Source organism: Vicia villosa, unplaced genomic scaffold (assembly GCF_029867415.1).
Source record: "Vicia villosa cultivar HV-30 ecotype Madison, WI unplaced genomic scaffold, Vvil1.0 ctg.003920F_1_1, whole genome shotgun sequence".
Lineage (NCBI taxonomy): Eukaryota > Viridiplantae > Streptophyta > Magnoliopsida > Fabales > Fabaceae > Vicia > Vicia villosa.
The window spans coordinates 30,530-45,764 of NW_026706341.1; the positions used below are offsets into that span (position 1 = coordinate 30,530).

Below are 15,235 nucleotides of genomic sequence, written 5' to 3' on the forward strand. Positions count from 1 at the left end.
TATTTGCTTGATTGACTTTGTTTGCAACGACTTGATAATTGTTATTTTTAAAATGTGGAGAAATAGGATTATAATTAAAGAAATGATTATCATGCAGTAAATAAAATTTTAAAATAAAAAAATAATTAGGGATTGTAATTACGTTTAGGGGTATGAAAAACTCCCTTAAAATAGTAGAATAATTATACTCAATTATGTAATAAAAAAAGATCAAAATGATAGGGTATAGTATCAATTATTTACTTATTTATAACTCTTATAATCTATATATAAACAACATATTGCAATACAATTAAACATATTTAAACCTCATTATTTATCTTCAATTATATATTCCATCTCATTTATATCAGGTTAGTTAAAATATTAAAAATCATTTAATTGATTTAATAATTATTTTATTAGACTAATTGGAATTTTTATTAAAAGATGCTGGTGTTTAACTTGTAGTAATGAGATATTAATAATCATATTCATAATCACATCATAGAAATCAGAAATAGCCTTCAACTTGCAAAAGATTTAAAAAGTCATCTGCATTAATTCGTATAGGCTCCACCACTATTAACAGGCCATTGAAAATAGGCATAATAATGTGAATCTGTGTTGGCTATGCATTGAATCATATATCTGTATTAATTCCTATAGGCTGGAATAATGATGGATAACTTGTAATAAGAACGATCACGCTTTCCTCATCACTCAAACTCACAATCCTTGCAAAGCAGTTTGGCATGCACTGCAACAATCACAATGATTTAGTACTTTTATCAGAAACATAAAACATCTGTAACATAAAACTAACATTTGTGCCATTCTTTTTTTTGCCATTTATGAGCATTGTAGAGAAAATGAAGTACTAAAAACCAAGATAGGATTAAGTGGATACAACTTACAGAATGGTTTATAAGTCGTGTGATGTTTCCCTTATCTGTTGCATCTATTACCACTTCTTTACTTGTGGTGAACAACTGCATAATATATCTCATTTGGTATTAAGATCAAAAGTATAATGAATCCAAATGAAACATGGTAGAGTTTTGTAGGACCCTATGAAATATATACTACCTGCTTTATTTTGCTTTGGAAAACAAACATCAGTTTTGAAACATAGAATTTGGATTGATTTAGAAATCATTCTTTTTTAAAAGCAAACAGATTTCAATTAACAGAAAACATGAAATCCATATAAATAGTGTGATAAACATGTTAAGGGATACTTCCCACCCATGTTCAGACTCCAGATATCTGTCTTTAAATCTATCAAAAACACTTTGAGATATAAATAACTTCACCAACACATGTCGGATAAATGAAAACATTGAAAACAGAGACTTCTTAAAACCACAAAGTTTATAACGCTCCATAAATCATCTGGTTAAGAACAAAATACGACGAATATATTAAAAGCAAGCATAAAATGATTTCAAATAATAAGGGAAAAAAGATGGAAAATATATGATGTCGGCGGAATATTATCGGGTTAAGAACAACATAGGACGGATAAATGAAAGCATCACGAAAATGATATCAAATAATAAGAAAATAAATATGACGGCAAAAGAAAGAAGAAAAATTCCATTTTCAGATAAATGACATTTAATTTGATTTGTCCAAGCTTTTGATGTTGTGCCAGTAACTTTAATAGATTCCAACTGCAAAAATTACAACAACAATAAAACAACAACCCATTTCAATATTCTGAATCAAAAGCACATAAATTTATTAAAAATAAATCAAAAATCCAAAAAAATACCTTTAAAACTAAATCAAACATGAATTTGACTTTCATTTTACCCTACGTTTTTTTTAGAAAAGATTGGTTCTTTATTTGCTGCTTACTTCTGTAATCAAAATCCCTAAAAAACATCACAAATAGGAAAAAGAAAACAAAAGTAAAACCATAACACCGCAAATGATAAGAATAGATTTAAGATTATTTACTACAAATTCAAGATCTATTCCTGTAAACTCATTGTTTGTGTCAGATTCTTTGAAAAATGAAAATTTCAAACAAAACAATAATGAATAAATATTATAAAAGCATGGAAAAATAAGAACCTGTTTTAGCAGAGGATGAGTGAAGAATGACGGTGCGCGTTGAATGATGACGGAGGAAAAAATAGAAATTTGGTATTTTTTCGGAAGAGAGAGAGAGTATGAGGAAGGTTGAGGAAATGAGAGAGAAACTTAACATTGAAAGGAGATGTTTTTTAGGTTAAAACCAGAAAAGAATAGTTAAAAGTAAAAATTGTGCTTGATAGAAAGAAACCTTATGCTTGTGGTGTAGGACTATATAGATATAGGGAGAAAAATGAATCGGTTTAGGGTTGGAAAAAATGAATGTTCCAATGCAATGAGTAGCATAGAACGTAGTGCATATTTTCCATATTCCAATAAAAAAGATTTGAATTAAATAAGTTGTTGGAATTAATTATGATTAGTTGTGTAATTACTCTCAGGGGTATATAAAACGATCTTAAATTGGCTTTGATTGGGGTAATTACGAAAATTTGGTGGTAATCAACTTTTATATATTAAAGTAGATTTTTTATATTCATAATGCTTGTGTAATGGATGTCTTTTAGATTTCACGCGGATCACTAATGACAATGTCTTTAGCGTTGATACTCATTAAATGGACGGAAAATTTGCGTTTAAGGACGGCGAAGAAACTCAATAAACACACTTATATATCCCCTCGGTTGTGAGTCCAAACCAAGGTAAATTGTGTTTCATTTAAAATAAAAAATACAATGAAATATGTTTCATCCCAAGTGCCACATTCGTCTTGATTTTTTTTAAAACCTGAGGGGAATGAGCTTTTTTTTAAATTAATTATTTACACAAAATATTAAAATACATTGTTTACAACAAATCCATACTTTGACAAATCTGATTCATCTTCATTGCTGTTATTCTTGGCAAACAAAAAATCTTTGTTGTTATCCAACTTTTAATAAGTTATATGTTTCAACCATTGCAAAATATTTTTTTCTGCACTTGCAATTCATCCCAGAGAACTTTTCCAAGCTTCTTTAAGTTCCAAGATTTTATTATCTTGAGAAAATGTTTTAATGGAAAATACTTTCAAAATAAAGAGAACAAGATATATAGTGGTAGATGTATGGCATATATTCGTTGTGAATTGATGTCTTGGAAATATATTGATCGTTGTTACTTTATAAATATAGAGCATAGATTCGTTGTTGTTGTAGTTGTGTAACAAAAACCCCTCGGCTCTGTTTTAAATGGGAAAGGTTTTTCTTTTTTAATTAAACAAATTAATTAAAAGAAGAAAATCCTTCAGTTTTATTTAAAAATCGAGAGAATATATTACTTGAAAAAAATGGTGAATGATACAAAAATTGAAAGTAACATGTCATGTTTCCATTTTAGTTTTTGACCATTCACCATTTTTTCATATACTGCAATTGCTTGCAATTTACAACATGTTTAGGAATAAATGTCATTTTTTATGCTGCAATTTCTTGTAATTTACTGCATGTTTAGGAATAAATTTCTCAATACTGTCAATCGATGAAAGCAATGTTGTTTTCTTTGATTGACAACATACGAAGGTTATTTCGTAAATACAACAACAACATCAAAACTATTATGTAAGATAGATTGCAAGGGGATAAAAAATATTTTGTTCAAGATAGAAGAGATAAAACATTGAAGATTTTTCTGTCTTGCAATTCATCTCAAAGAATGATGTGTATGAGTTTAGAGCGGCTACATATAAGTTAGGTTTATGGTAAAATATGTTTAACGAGTACTCTTATAGTAAAATATGATTATTTAATCCCTCAGTTATTACAGAAACTGAAGGAATAGATAATTTAATTTACAAATAAAACAATAAAAAGAAAGACACCACTTATAAAGAAATGAAAACTAAAAAATGCATTTGTTAAGATTTGAAGTATATCCTACATTATTTTTTCCTTCAGTTATATTCAGAAACTTAGGGAATATGTGGTTTTTATTTCTACACCAAATAAAACATGGTGCGCATTGTATTATATATCAATTTTTTGTTGGGTAATGGGAAAGTTTTATCATGAAATTTGTTATTTGTAGTAATGCATCTATCACAAGCATCTTTAAGCTAAAATTCATAATTATATTTTAGATAGTGGTTGGTCTTTTTCCCAAAATCTACTGTTGGCTTACCCTGATGTCATGAATATCATAGGAAACTGCATTATCCCTCTTGATTACAAGCATGATGTTATGACTTGAAATCACATTGAGAATGGTGTGCTTATGAGCTCATCAAGGCCCCTTTCAACTTTGTCTTGTGGAGCAAGTTACTGTGGCATAGCTCCACTCCACCTTCCAAATCCATTCTTTTATAGAGCTTATCAGTAAGGCTATGTCAATTGATGATAACATGCATATTAGAGGAATTTAGTTTCTTTCTCGATACAGTCTTTGCCTAATTCATGATGAAATAATTGAGCATCTTTTCTTTCAATGCAAATTTGTGTCCTGCATATGGCAGCAGTTCTCGGACACCATCAACATGCATTTCAACATCTCTAATCTCAATGATTGTTGAAAGGTTATAGACAGAGGTTGGTCTCCTCAATGCCATGTAGTCATAACTATTGGTATTCAATTCAACATGTCTGAGATTTGGTTAGCAAGAAATAAAACCAGATTCCATAATTCATCTCCTTCTTGGAAAAGTTGCATTAAGAACACTGCTAATAATGTTAGACTGGTTGGCAATAAATCTAGCAAAGTTATTGGTCTATCCATGGCTGAATTTAACATCTTAAAAGCTTTCAACATAGACATTCATTCTCCCAATTTATAATGATGCATTGAAGTGTTATGGCAAATCTCCCTTATTGAGATGTATAAAAGGAAACATAAGTGGTGTGGCAATGGGAGTTTCCTCTCAGTGTGTTTGTGGACTGATTTTCAAAAATGATAAAAATAAGAATTTAAGCAGCTTCTCTTCATACATTGGTAAGGGCAATGCTCTTCTAGGTGAATTCACAGTGGCTATCATGACTATGGGAGTAGTTTTATATAAGCATTGGGACAAAGTTTGGATTCTCTCCTATACAAATATTGTCTCATATTCCATCAAAAATTGTTGGTTGAATTGTCTTTATAGAATGATATGTTTAAACTTTATGATAATTCACATCTGTAGAGAAAGAGAAGACAACATGTGTGTCGATGTTCTTAGACCAACTTGATATTATTATTTTGCTTGGAGAAGTTAGAGATGCTTTCTTGAGTAATAAACTTGATTTTTTAAAGATTAGATGAATTCATCTTTCAAGGGTTTTGATTTTTGAATTCATCTTTCAAGGGTTTTGATTTTTGAATTCATCTTCTTAGTGTATTTGATTGAGGTATATTCTTTTCAAAAGGAAAGTTGTAAATGTGTTGGAATGAATTGATAGATAGAGTCAAAAGGACCAAGATCTGCTACCTTTGATTTTCATAACTTTAATACTCCCTTTGTCCTATAATGAGTGACCCATTTGGAATAATTTAGTGTCCCAAAATGAATGACCCATTTCAGTTTTCAATAAATTTTTTTCCAATTCTATCCTCTAATTAATTAAACTTTCACAATTTCCAATACATGATTAGGGGTACTATAGTAAAAGTATTATTGTCTCTCTTACTTTTCTACACTTTTCTTAATATGTGTAAAATAGTGGGTTGGGTCACTCATTGTGGGAAGGAGGGAGTACCTTTCTCTCTATATCTCTCTAAAGCATGTTTCTCTCTCATATAAACCTATTTTCAAAATGCACTAAGAGGCACCAAAGGCATGGAATAGTAAAGGTAGTGAATCCTCCCCCAGACTAAAAATGATGTCATGGTCTTACTTTATTACTCCTTCTGATTTAAAATGATTTTCATGGATACAAATGAAAGAATGTAAATTTTTTGTAATAATACATTATATTTTTACTAAATTAATTTTATAAATATGTTAAAAGTATTCTACATAATAATAATCTAAGAACATAATTGAAAAATAACAATTATTTTTCATTGAAAACTAAATAAAACAAAGTGAAGATATAAATGATTTGTGTTTTATGATTGGAGGTGAAGCCTAGATGTTACTCACAAAGTAGTTTTTTAATAGTTGAATAACTTTGTATTTATTATAACAACTTTTTAAATTATATACACTTTAAATTATAAAATAAAATTGATTAATAAAATATAAAAAAATCAATTAATAAAATTTACAATTTTAACATTGAGTGTTGTGACATTAAAAAATAAAGTATTATGTGGTGAGTTAATTTTATTAATAATATAAAATTTTGAATAATTCAATTTATAATTTGATTGCCATATATATATATATATATATATATATATATATATATATATATATATATATATATATCCATAAAAAAAAAGTTTTACGGGATAAAATAAAATTAATGTCATATAAAACGTTAGGTAATATATTTTATAATTTAATGTCGGAAAATGATTATTACATTTTAAATTTAAGCTTAATTAATACTGAAAAATTAATTTTATATTTAACTTTAATCCATTATCTTATAAATGTTACAAATTAGCCCGTTAAAAAATAGTTATGTTAGTCAATTTAACCTTTTCCATGGTGATGTGGCATAACAACAAGATTTAACTTAAATCAGGGACGAGCTCCATTTTATCATTCACGCGTTTTTTGAAAAATGGTTGGGTTATCATTCATCTTCTTCCTTAGTCCTTCTTCTTCCAAATTTTTTTAAGATTCCTTTTCACCCAAACCATCATCTTCATAATTTCTGATAAAATGTCAATGAATTCCATCACCTATTCAAAATCAAACAACCAAAGTTATGGCCATGTGGTCATAAGAAACAAGATGAGGGATTATTGGTGCCAAGAAGAGTGTGTTATTACAAATTTAAATAGTGTGAATGTTAGAAAAAATGTTGACGTTGTAGGAATTACATATATCAAATGGAGAAGGGATGCAATGTTTTTAAGTGGGTAGGTGATGAAGTTGTTGATGGAAGGGATTTGAAGATTGAAAGGCAAAGGAAGAAAGTTTTCAAGTTAAAGAATGAGGTAGTCCACACAAGAGGAACGTTAAAATTGAAATGGTGTTTGGAATTATTAGTTTAGGGTTGAATTTAGTGTTTCAAACCATGTATTTCAAATAGGGTTGTGCTCAAAACAATATGTAATTTTATGTTATGGAATTTGTGATTTCTCTGTTGGTTAAATGAAATGGATTGATTAAAACAATGTGTGTTATGTTGTGTTTTATCATTTATGCTATAACAAAGGTGTTTGTGATGTTCTATGTTACAAAATATGGTCTGTAACTGTGCAGTACAATAATCTTAATGAAAGAAAAAATATATTAAATAAAAGACCAAAAATATATATTTGAGAGATAAGTGACTTAGATGAAATCAATGTAATAAATAAAGGGACTAAGTTGAAATCTGTATAATTAGTAAATGGACTAATTTGAAATAATTAGGTTTGACAGTCTAACCAAACTGTAAATACATTCTTCTTGTTTTATGTTATTTCTCAAACAAAGATATGATACAGAAGTAAATCATACACAATAAAAAGTAAGGAAAGTACAAAATTCTAATTGCATTAACATAATTAGAAGTAAGATCCTTGTTACATATTTTGGATATGTTGGCATAAAAGCACAAAAATTATGTTCATTGACACTAACACAAAGCCAAAGTTTGTGCTCATTAAAACTAATACAAAAATTCGAAGTTAGACAGACAATAATACAAAAACTTAGCAGACATAAGATCACAATGCAGTTACTTCAAGTTGAGTTGATGCAGACTGACTTGGTTCAGACTGAGTTGTTTGACTTAGTGCAGGAAGTTTACAAGTATCTTTGTTGTGCCCAACCATGTGGCACATACTGCACTTGATTCCAAAGTTAGCTCGCTTTAGTTGTGTCTCATCTCTCATATTCTCTGTTGAATCTCTGGTCCTTTTCTTCCTTGGCCTTCCTGATTATCTTTTGATTGATGGTGGTTGTAAATCAACATAATCTGTTTTTTTGCCACAGAGTTTCCATATTCATTAGATATATGGTTAAAACCGCAACACCGGTTAGACATAAGCGGTGTTGATGAGTGATACGTGATTATATAGATTAATAATGAAGTCATGTGCTACATTAGTAGAATACATATAAAATAGGTTAATGAAATATAATCTTGGCATGTTTCTTTCACTATTAATTTCTTAAGCATTTACCGTTTTTACATGTTTTCACAAATCGTTACTTTTCACAATTAAACCCTTATAAACTTTTCCTTAAAATCGTATTAACTGTGGAATGGCTGTGATATCGCATTAATCCCTGTGGAGACAATACAAAAATGCTTACCCACTAAAATTACTTTCATCACTTCATAAAAAATGTAAAACACAAAACAAAGTCAACATTAAATACCACACATTCCAATTGTTGGTTTTTTCTGATTCCTTTGTTATCCTTCTCTTGATATTTGGTATAATATCAACTTCATATTTGGCAATCTTCTACCTGTTTGACTCCCACATTAGTATGAGATACACTCTGATTTCTTCAATCATTGTTACAATTGGCTTGACCCTGACTGTAAAAAAATAAAGTTGAATGCCTCTAACATGTTGTTCTCCAAAGTATCACATAATGTACTAGGTCTAATCCTAGACTTGTTCCAAGACCTTAGTGGAATCTTTATCAAGTTCTTAAATGCCTCCTCACTTACATCTTTCATTTCAAGCATGACCTTTTCAAATGCATTGACATAATTGGTTGTAGTTGCTTTCCACATAAGTTCTTTGAGCTTAATGCGTAGATATTTGTTCCTAAAGTTGTTGTATATATGCCTAGAAATACACAAACCCCATAGTTAAACAATAATAATGAAACCATACAGAAAGCTAGGAAACTAAATTAATACAATATATCTAACACAAAATCTTTGGTCAACTTGAAGGAGCAATTCATCAAGAGCTAGTAACAGTCCTAGCATTAAAATACATTAAACTCAAAAGTTACATATAACTCATAAATTACATTCAACTTAGAAAACAACATTTAACTTAGAAAAATACATTATCAAAACAAATTACCTTTTGTTGATCACTAACGAATGTGTATGTCTTGCATAATCTTGTACCTCCTAGGTCAGATATCAACAATTCTTGGAACCAACTCCATGAATCCTTGGTTTCACCTTCCATAACAGAAAATGTAATTGGAAACATTTGGTCATTTGGGTCCCTTGAAATTGTTGCAAGTATTTGTCCACCATAATAACCTTTCAAAAAGCAGCCATCCAAACCTATTATAGGATTGAACTTGAAAAAAACTGTCTCTACAGACCTTAAAACAAATATACATCCTTTGAAAATGCGGGCTCAGTTGCCTTAAAACAAATATACATCCTTAACATAGTTGACTTGTCACTTTCAAAATTGAACCATGATTTGACCTCAAAAATTCATGTGCATAATCATGAATTCTTTTATACTGCTCCATAAAAGACCCATCAACAATATCAATAGCCATTGTCTTTGCTCTGTATACAAGTGTTTTGTTAATCTCCACATTCCATTTTTGTTGGGTCTTCTCCATGATATTAGGCAGTTTTAAACTAGGATTCTCCCTCACATTGTTTTGTATCTTACTACTAAGCCACTTGGATGTGAGGAAATTGACCTTGTGATCTCTACTACGGTTATGGTTATCAATAATATTTCTAAGCTGCCATGTATCTTCATGTTTAATATTTGCACAATATGCCTCTCATAGAAAACTTTTCTTACATATCACTTTCATCCTTGTGTTATCATTTTTATTGAATTTCAAGTTCCTACCAGAGTGTATGGCATATGTCCAAATACAATCTTTGAAATCACATTCTATAGCAAAGCATGTCCCTAATTCCCACTTGTAGTCATCCATTCTTTTAGGTATCTTAAATGCTTGTCAATCTGCCTTACCAACACAATCATATTCACTATAATATTCTTCACTACCACCAATGGTCTCTTCATCCAATGCCCTTTCAACGCTACCACCATCTAGTTCCTCATCTCCAACATTATTACAGTTTAGTCACTCATCCACTATAATGGTCTCCTTATTCAATACTCTTTCATCACTACCACCATCTATTCCCTCATCTTCAACATCGTTACTATTTAGTACCTCATCTACAATAGTGGTCTCCTCATCCGGTGCCCTTTCCTCGCTTCTACCATCTAGTCTTTCATCTTCCTCAATGTTACACTTTAGTCCCTTATCTACATACTCTTGTTGAGACTTAACAGCATCAGCCACCAATATGGTCTTATCATCCACCACAGTGGTCCCCTCCTCCACCATATTTATCCCTTTATCCAAAATGTATCTTTCATCCACAATATTTTCAAACATAGTGGTCCCCTCATTCAAATTGACTCATTCATCCACAATATTTTTCAAACATAGTGGTCCCCTTTACATTATTATTTCTTAATTCAATGTCAGTGGTACCTTCTTCAGCAACATTGGATCATACCACATTGTATTCTAGTGAGAGTATTGGTTCCTCAATAATGTCAGGTTGTAATATAGAATGAATAACATATAAATGCACTGTCTCAGTTAACAATGCAATTGTCTTCATCCTCCTAGTTTGCTTGTCATCTTTCGACAAAACCATGTTATTAAACTCCATTTGATCTTAATACCAAAGGCTATATACTATTGGATAACCTAAATCTTTTAACCCAGTCAAAACTTCAAAATAACTCTAAAAATCGAGCTTAACATCTCAAACTTCCTCTAACCCTTTATAACCTAATTTAGTAAACTCAGCAAACTCACCTCATGGTGCACAATACGCTAAAAATGATTATCCATGACATAAACAAGTTACCTAAATGAGAAATAGCAGTAAGGAAGATGGCAAAACCTAAAAAGGTTTTCATTTTTAGTAACAAAGCTATGAGTATTCGTACCTTATGAGTTAGATGAATGGAGTTCGTCTTCGTCTTTGTATTCTAGGGAAACAAGCTTCGATGACCTAAACAAGATACCTAAATGAGAAATAACAATAAGGAAGGTGGTGAAACCTAAAAGTATACATTTTTGGTAACAAAGCTATGACTATTCGTACCTTATGAGTTAGATTAATGAAGTTCATATTCCTTTTTGTATTTTGGTGAAACAAGCTTTGATGACCTAAATAAGCTTCGTCTTCTATGAAGGTTTTGTTTCACCTGAGTTTCGTCTCTTCTCTTCAGGATTCGTCTTCTAGGATTACGTTTGATTTGAGAGAATGAAAATGAAATATTGAAACATAATCATTTCAGCTTGTATTTTTTAAATTTTAAAATTTTAAATCAATATGTAATAATATAATTCCATGTCATCTAATAAACGTCCACCTGAAATGCCTCACATACACAAGCTAACAAAAGTGACCAAAATTTAACAGACATGACCAATGTGACTAACATAAAATTTATTACATAAGTGATCAAAATAAAACTTGAAATTAAATTAAAGACTAAAGAATGCATTAAGACAAAAATAAAATATAAATTATTATATAATGAGATCATTTTAATTAATAATATAAAATTTTGATTAATACAATTTATAGTTTGATTACGATATACACATGCATGAAAAATGACTTACGAGAAAAAATAAAATGGTTAATGTCATATAAAATGTTAGGTAACACATTTTATAATTTAATATTTGAAAATGAGGAGGAATATTTTTACTCCAAGAGTAAGTTATTAAGACTTACTCCACATCTTGACCATTAAATCTTCTCAATCTAATGGCTAAAAATATTAAGTAATTAAATGTGAAGAGAGAAAACTAATACTCATTAATTTTAACCATTAAATTGAAAAGAATTAATGGTCAAGATGTGAGGTAAGTCTTGATAACTTATTCTTGGAGTAAGAATATTCCTCATCTTTGAAAATAATTAATACTATATACTATACTTTATTAACAACATTCACTTTTATGTAGTAAATAAAATGATAAAATTTAATAACACAATTTTATATTTATTCTAAAAAATAATTATTTATATTTCTTAAAATTTTTAGTATAAGTAATATTTCTTATTCTAAAAATTGAGAAAAAATATATTATTCATAAGCTAAATACGAAACAGAATCCAAATTTTTTGAAATTATGTTTAGACATGACCAATGTGATCTAAATAAATAAAGTTGTTAAATCCCTTTAAAAATCTTATTAATTAAAGTTGTTAAGTCTCTTTAGAAATTTTTGAGCCAAAATTAAGGTTCTTTCGGTAATTGTATATTTTTTATTATTATGTTATTAGTCAAAATTAAGGTTCTTTTATTAATTGTATATTTTTATTGATTTTATTTTATTATTTATTTATTAAAAATAAATTTTCTTCAACTAACTCTTAAGTTTCTCCCACTAACTTTATATTATTTAATTATTATTTTATTAATTTTATATTCATTTTAATTTAATTTTATTAGTTATTTCTAAAACTAATTTTTATTACTAACCAAAATTATTTATTTTTAATTATTTAATAAATTTTAGTAGTGATTTATTTAAAATTTTAGTCGTTAAATATAATTACATTATTATTAATCTATGTCCAATGTCACAAATTTTTTTAATTTTTAATAAATTGTAGTCTAAAAAAACATTAAACCCACTAATGCCATTATAGTCTTTACTATTTTTATTAATTAAGATACTGTTTGCATATCCACTATGGTACCCAATTAATATTTCACTTTTGATTTTCTAACTTCTAATTGCATGCATAATTTTTTGGTTTTGTTTTTTAGTATTAAATTAAATATTAATTTTAGACAACTTTTTTATGAATAAGAGTTTTTATGATATGTGAATTAATTAATATCATAAAATTAATTTTTGGGATTTTTTTAGATTTTTTTTGTTGTTTCGGAGATGCATCTCCGAATTAGTCAAAATCTCAATTTTTTGGATTTTTTCGGAAACGCACTTCTGAAGTCTGGAAAAATTTAGAAAAAAAATATTTCGGAAATGCATTTCCGAAGCAGGGTAAAATGGGGTTTTCGCTAGGGGTAACCCTCATAGGGAGGTGGGTAAAGAAAAAATCTTTATTGATCTATTTTGATTTCTAATACATGCATAGAATTATACTTTTTTTATTTTTTTTTGGTCGTATTAGTTTCTGTTTATATAAAATTAAATATCGATTTTAAATAATATTTTATTATATTAAAAATATTTTTAGCAAATTTTTATATGTAATTATGTACAACTATTTTATAATATGTAATTATATATTACTATTTCGTGCATCACACGGAGAAACGTGTAGTTTAGCAGAAGCTGCGGGTTTGAGCCCCGTCAATCCCAACCTTGGATTCGATGAATCGATCAATTCATCTCTGTAGGGGGCTTAGGATCTAATTCCCAGCCGAAGGATCCTTCTTTCGTTTCGCATTTCTCATCGGACAAATAAAGGAACAAAAATTACAATAACTAATACCGATTGATGGAGGGGAGACATATGTAGATTGGTACAATCAGGGATATCATCTTATTAAGCATATTAAATCAGGATTCAAAGAGAGACCGTTCATGTCAAATTGTGTCAAAACTAATACTGTTCACTAGAAAATTTTAAAGCTAATAAAGCTGTTATATCTATTATAACTACTATTTTTTCATTTAGTTATATTCTATTAAGTTCCATAATATTCTAAATATTTCTAGAATGTTCCATTTATTATTTTCATCTAGAATGTTCCATTTATTGTGGTTTGTATAATATGTGGATTTCCATTAATTATACTTTGTTGTTATCTCGTTTGCCTGTTTCTTGCTAGTTGCTCAAAACACCTTTTTCATCGATAAATTTGACCCTCCTTTTAAATTTTCCGCTTAAAAAAAACGCAATTTCTAACTTTGCATGTGATGAAGATTTCTTAACTTCGTCACATGGGTCTTAGTCTCTTCACTCTTGCGCGTTTGGTGTGCGATTTTATGTGTCTTTTCTAATTATTGAAATATATTTTTGGAATGTTGAAAATTTAAATTATGATTTTATTATATTTAATTATATTTAATTTTTTAAATATATTTTTGGAACACATGCACATGTTAGCAAGACCCTTAATTTAACTACTATATGTCAATTGAAGTGACTCACCTATTTATTATTAAATGTATCTTTTGTTAATCCTAAATGCAGTGTTTTAAAAATCAGATATGTTATCAAACTGGTGAAGATAGTGATCAATCATTGGGTCATTGGTCGAACTGCAAGAATAAATCAGATTAAACCGGATAACTCGGTTGAATAAACCGATCTCTATTACAATACTATATATTTATTAAATCGGTCGAACTAGATGATTAAGTCTCTAAAAAATATCACAACACCTACAAAATTTTACATTTTTAAAACATCATAATTTCACATATTTATTTTTTACATTTAAATTATAAATATAATCATCACTTACAACAAAATAACACAAAATATAAATTTAAATAAATTTTAAACCAAACCTAAACTCATTTTTGTTTTATTAGAAGTTCATTTATCCAACTTGTTTTCAGATCGTATGCCCTTATGTGTAATTGGCTTATAAACACTCATGTTTATTTACTAAAAATCAATGTCGGATAAATGGGTTTCTCTTGAAACAAAAATGGGTTTCGGCCCAAATGTAGTAATTTTATAATTAGTAAAAAAAATAATTCAGAACATAACAAATATTAATAAAAATAATTTAAAAAATGTAAAAATGTTAATAAAAATATATAATATAAAAAAATTAAAAAAAATAAAATAAAAATCTACGTGAATTAAAAAAATATATATGTGGACTGCCACATAGGCAGCTTGAGAGAATCTTTACTACAATGTGGCAGTCTAGAGACTATTTGAGAGAATCTAAAAGTTGCGAGGGGAGAATTACAAAACAAACTTTACCAGAGACTAAAATCAAATATCACTAATATTTCAGGAAGATGTTGTATATTTACCCTTTAATATTTGATGTGAAAACACTCGATACTCTAAATTTATTAACCAAATTTTTATATACTATTAACCAAACTTGTTTTAGTGTAAAAATTATAAAAAATCAAAATACAAGAGTTATTGTTCACTGTATGTGTAAACAGAAACTACGGTGTAAGTGTAATATTTGGTGACAAAATAACATTACTCTTAAAGGA

General features: G+C 28.5%; 1 protein-coding gene across 1 annotated transcript; it reads right to left on the bottom strand.

The window, feature by feature from the left end:
* Window positions 1-622: 622 nt before the first annotated feature.
* On the bottom strand, window positions 623-9,958 carry LOC131641676 (uncharacterized). The gene is made up of 7 exons (XM_058911972.1): window positions 9,871-9,958; window positions 9,475-9,768; window positions 9,124-9,335; window positions 8,952-9,004; window positions 8,757-8,877; window positions 897-971; window positions 623-739 (listed from the first exon to the last, which is right to left on the bottom strand). Exons 1-7 carry the CDS (start codon window positions 9,956-9,958, stop codon window positions 623-625), a joined length of 960 nt encoding a protein of 319 aa, XP_058767955.1.
* Window positions 9,959-15,235: the final 5,277 nt, after the last annotated feature.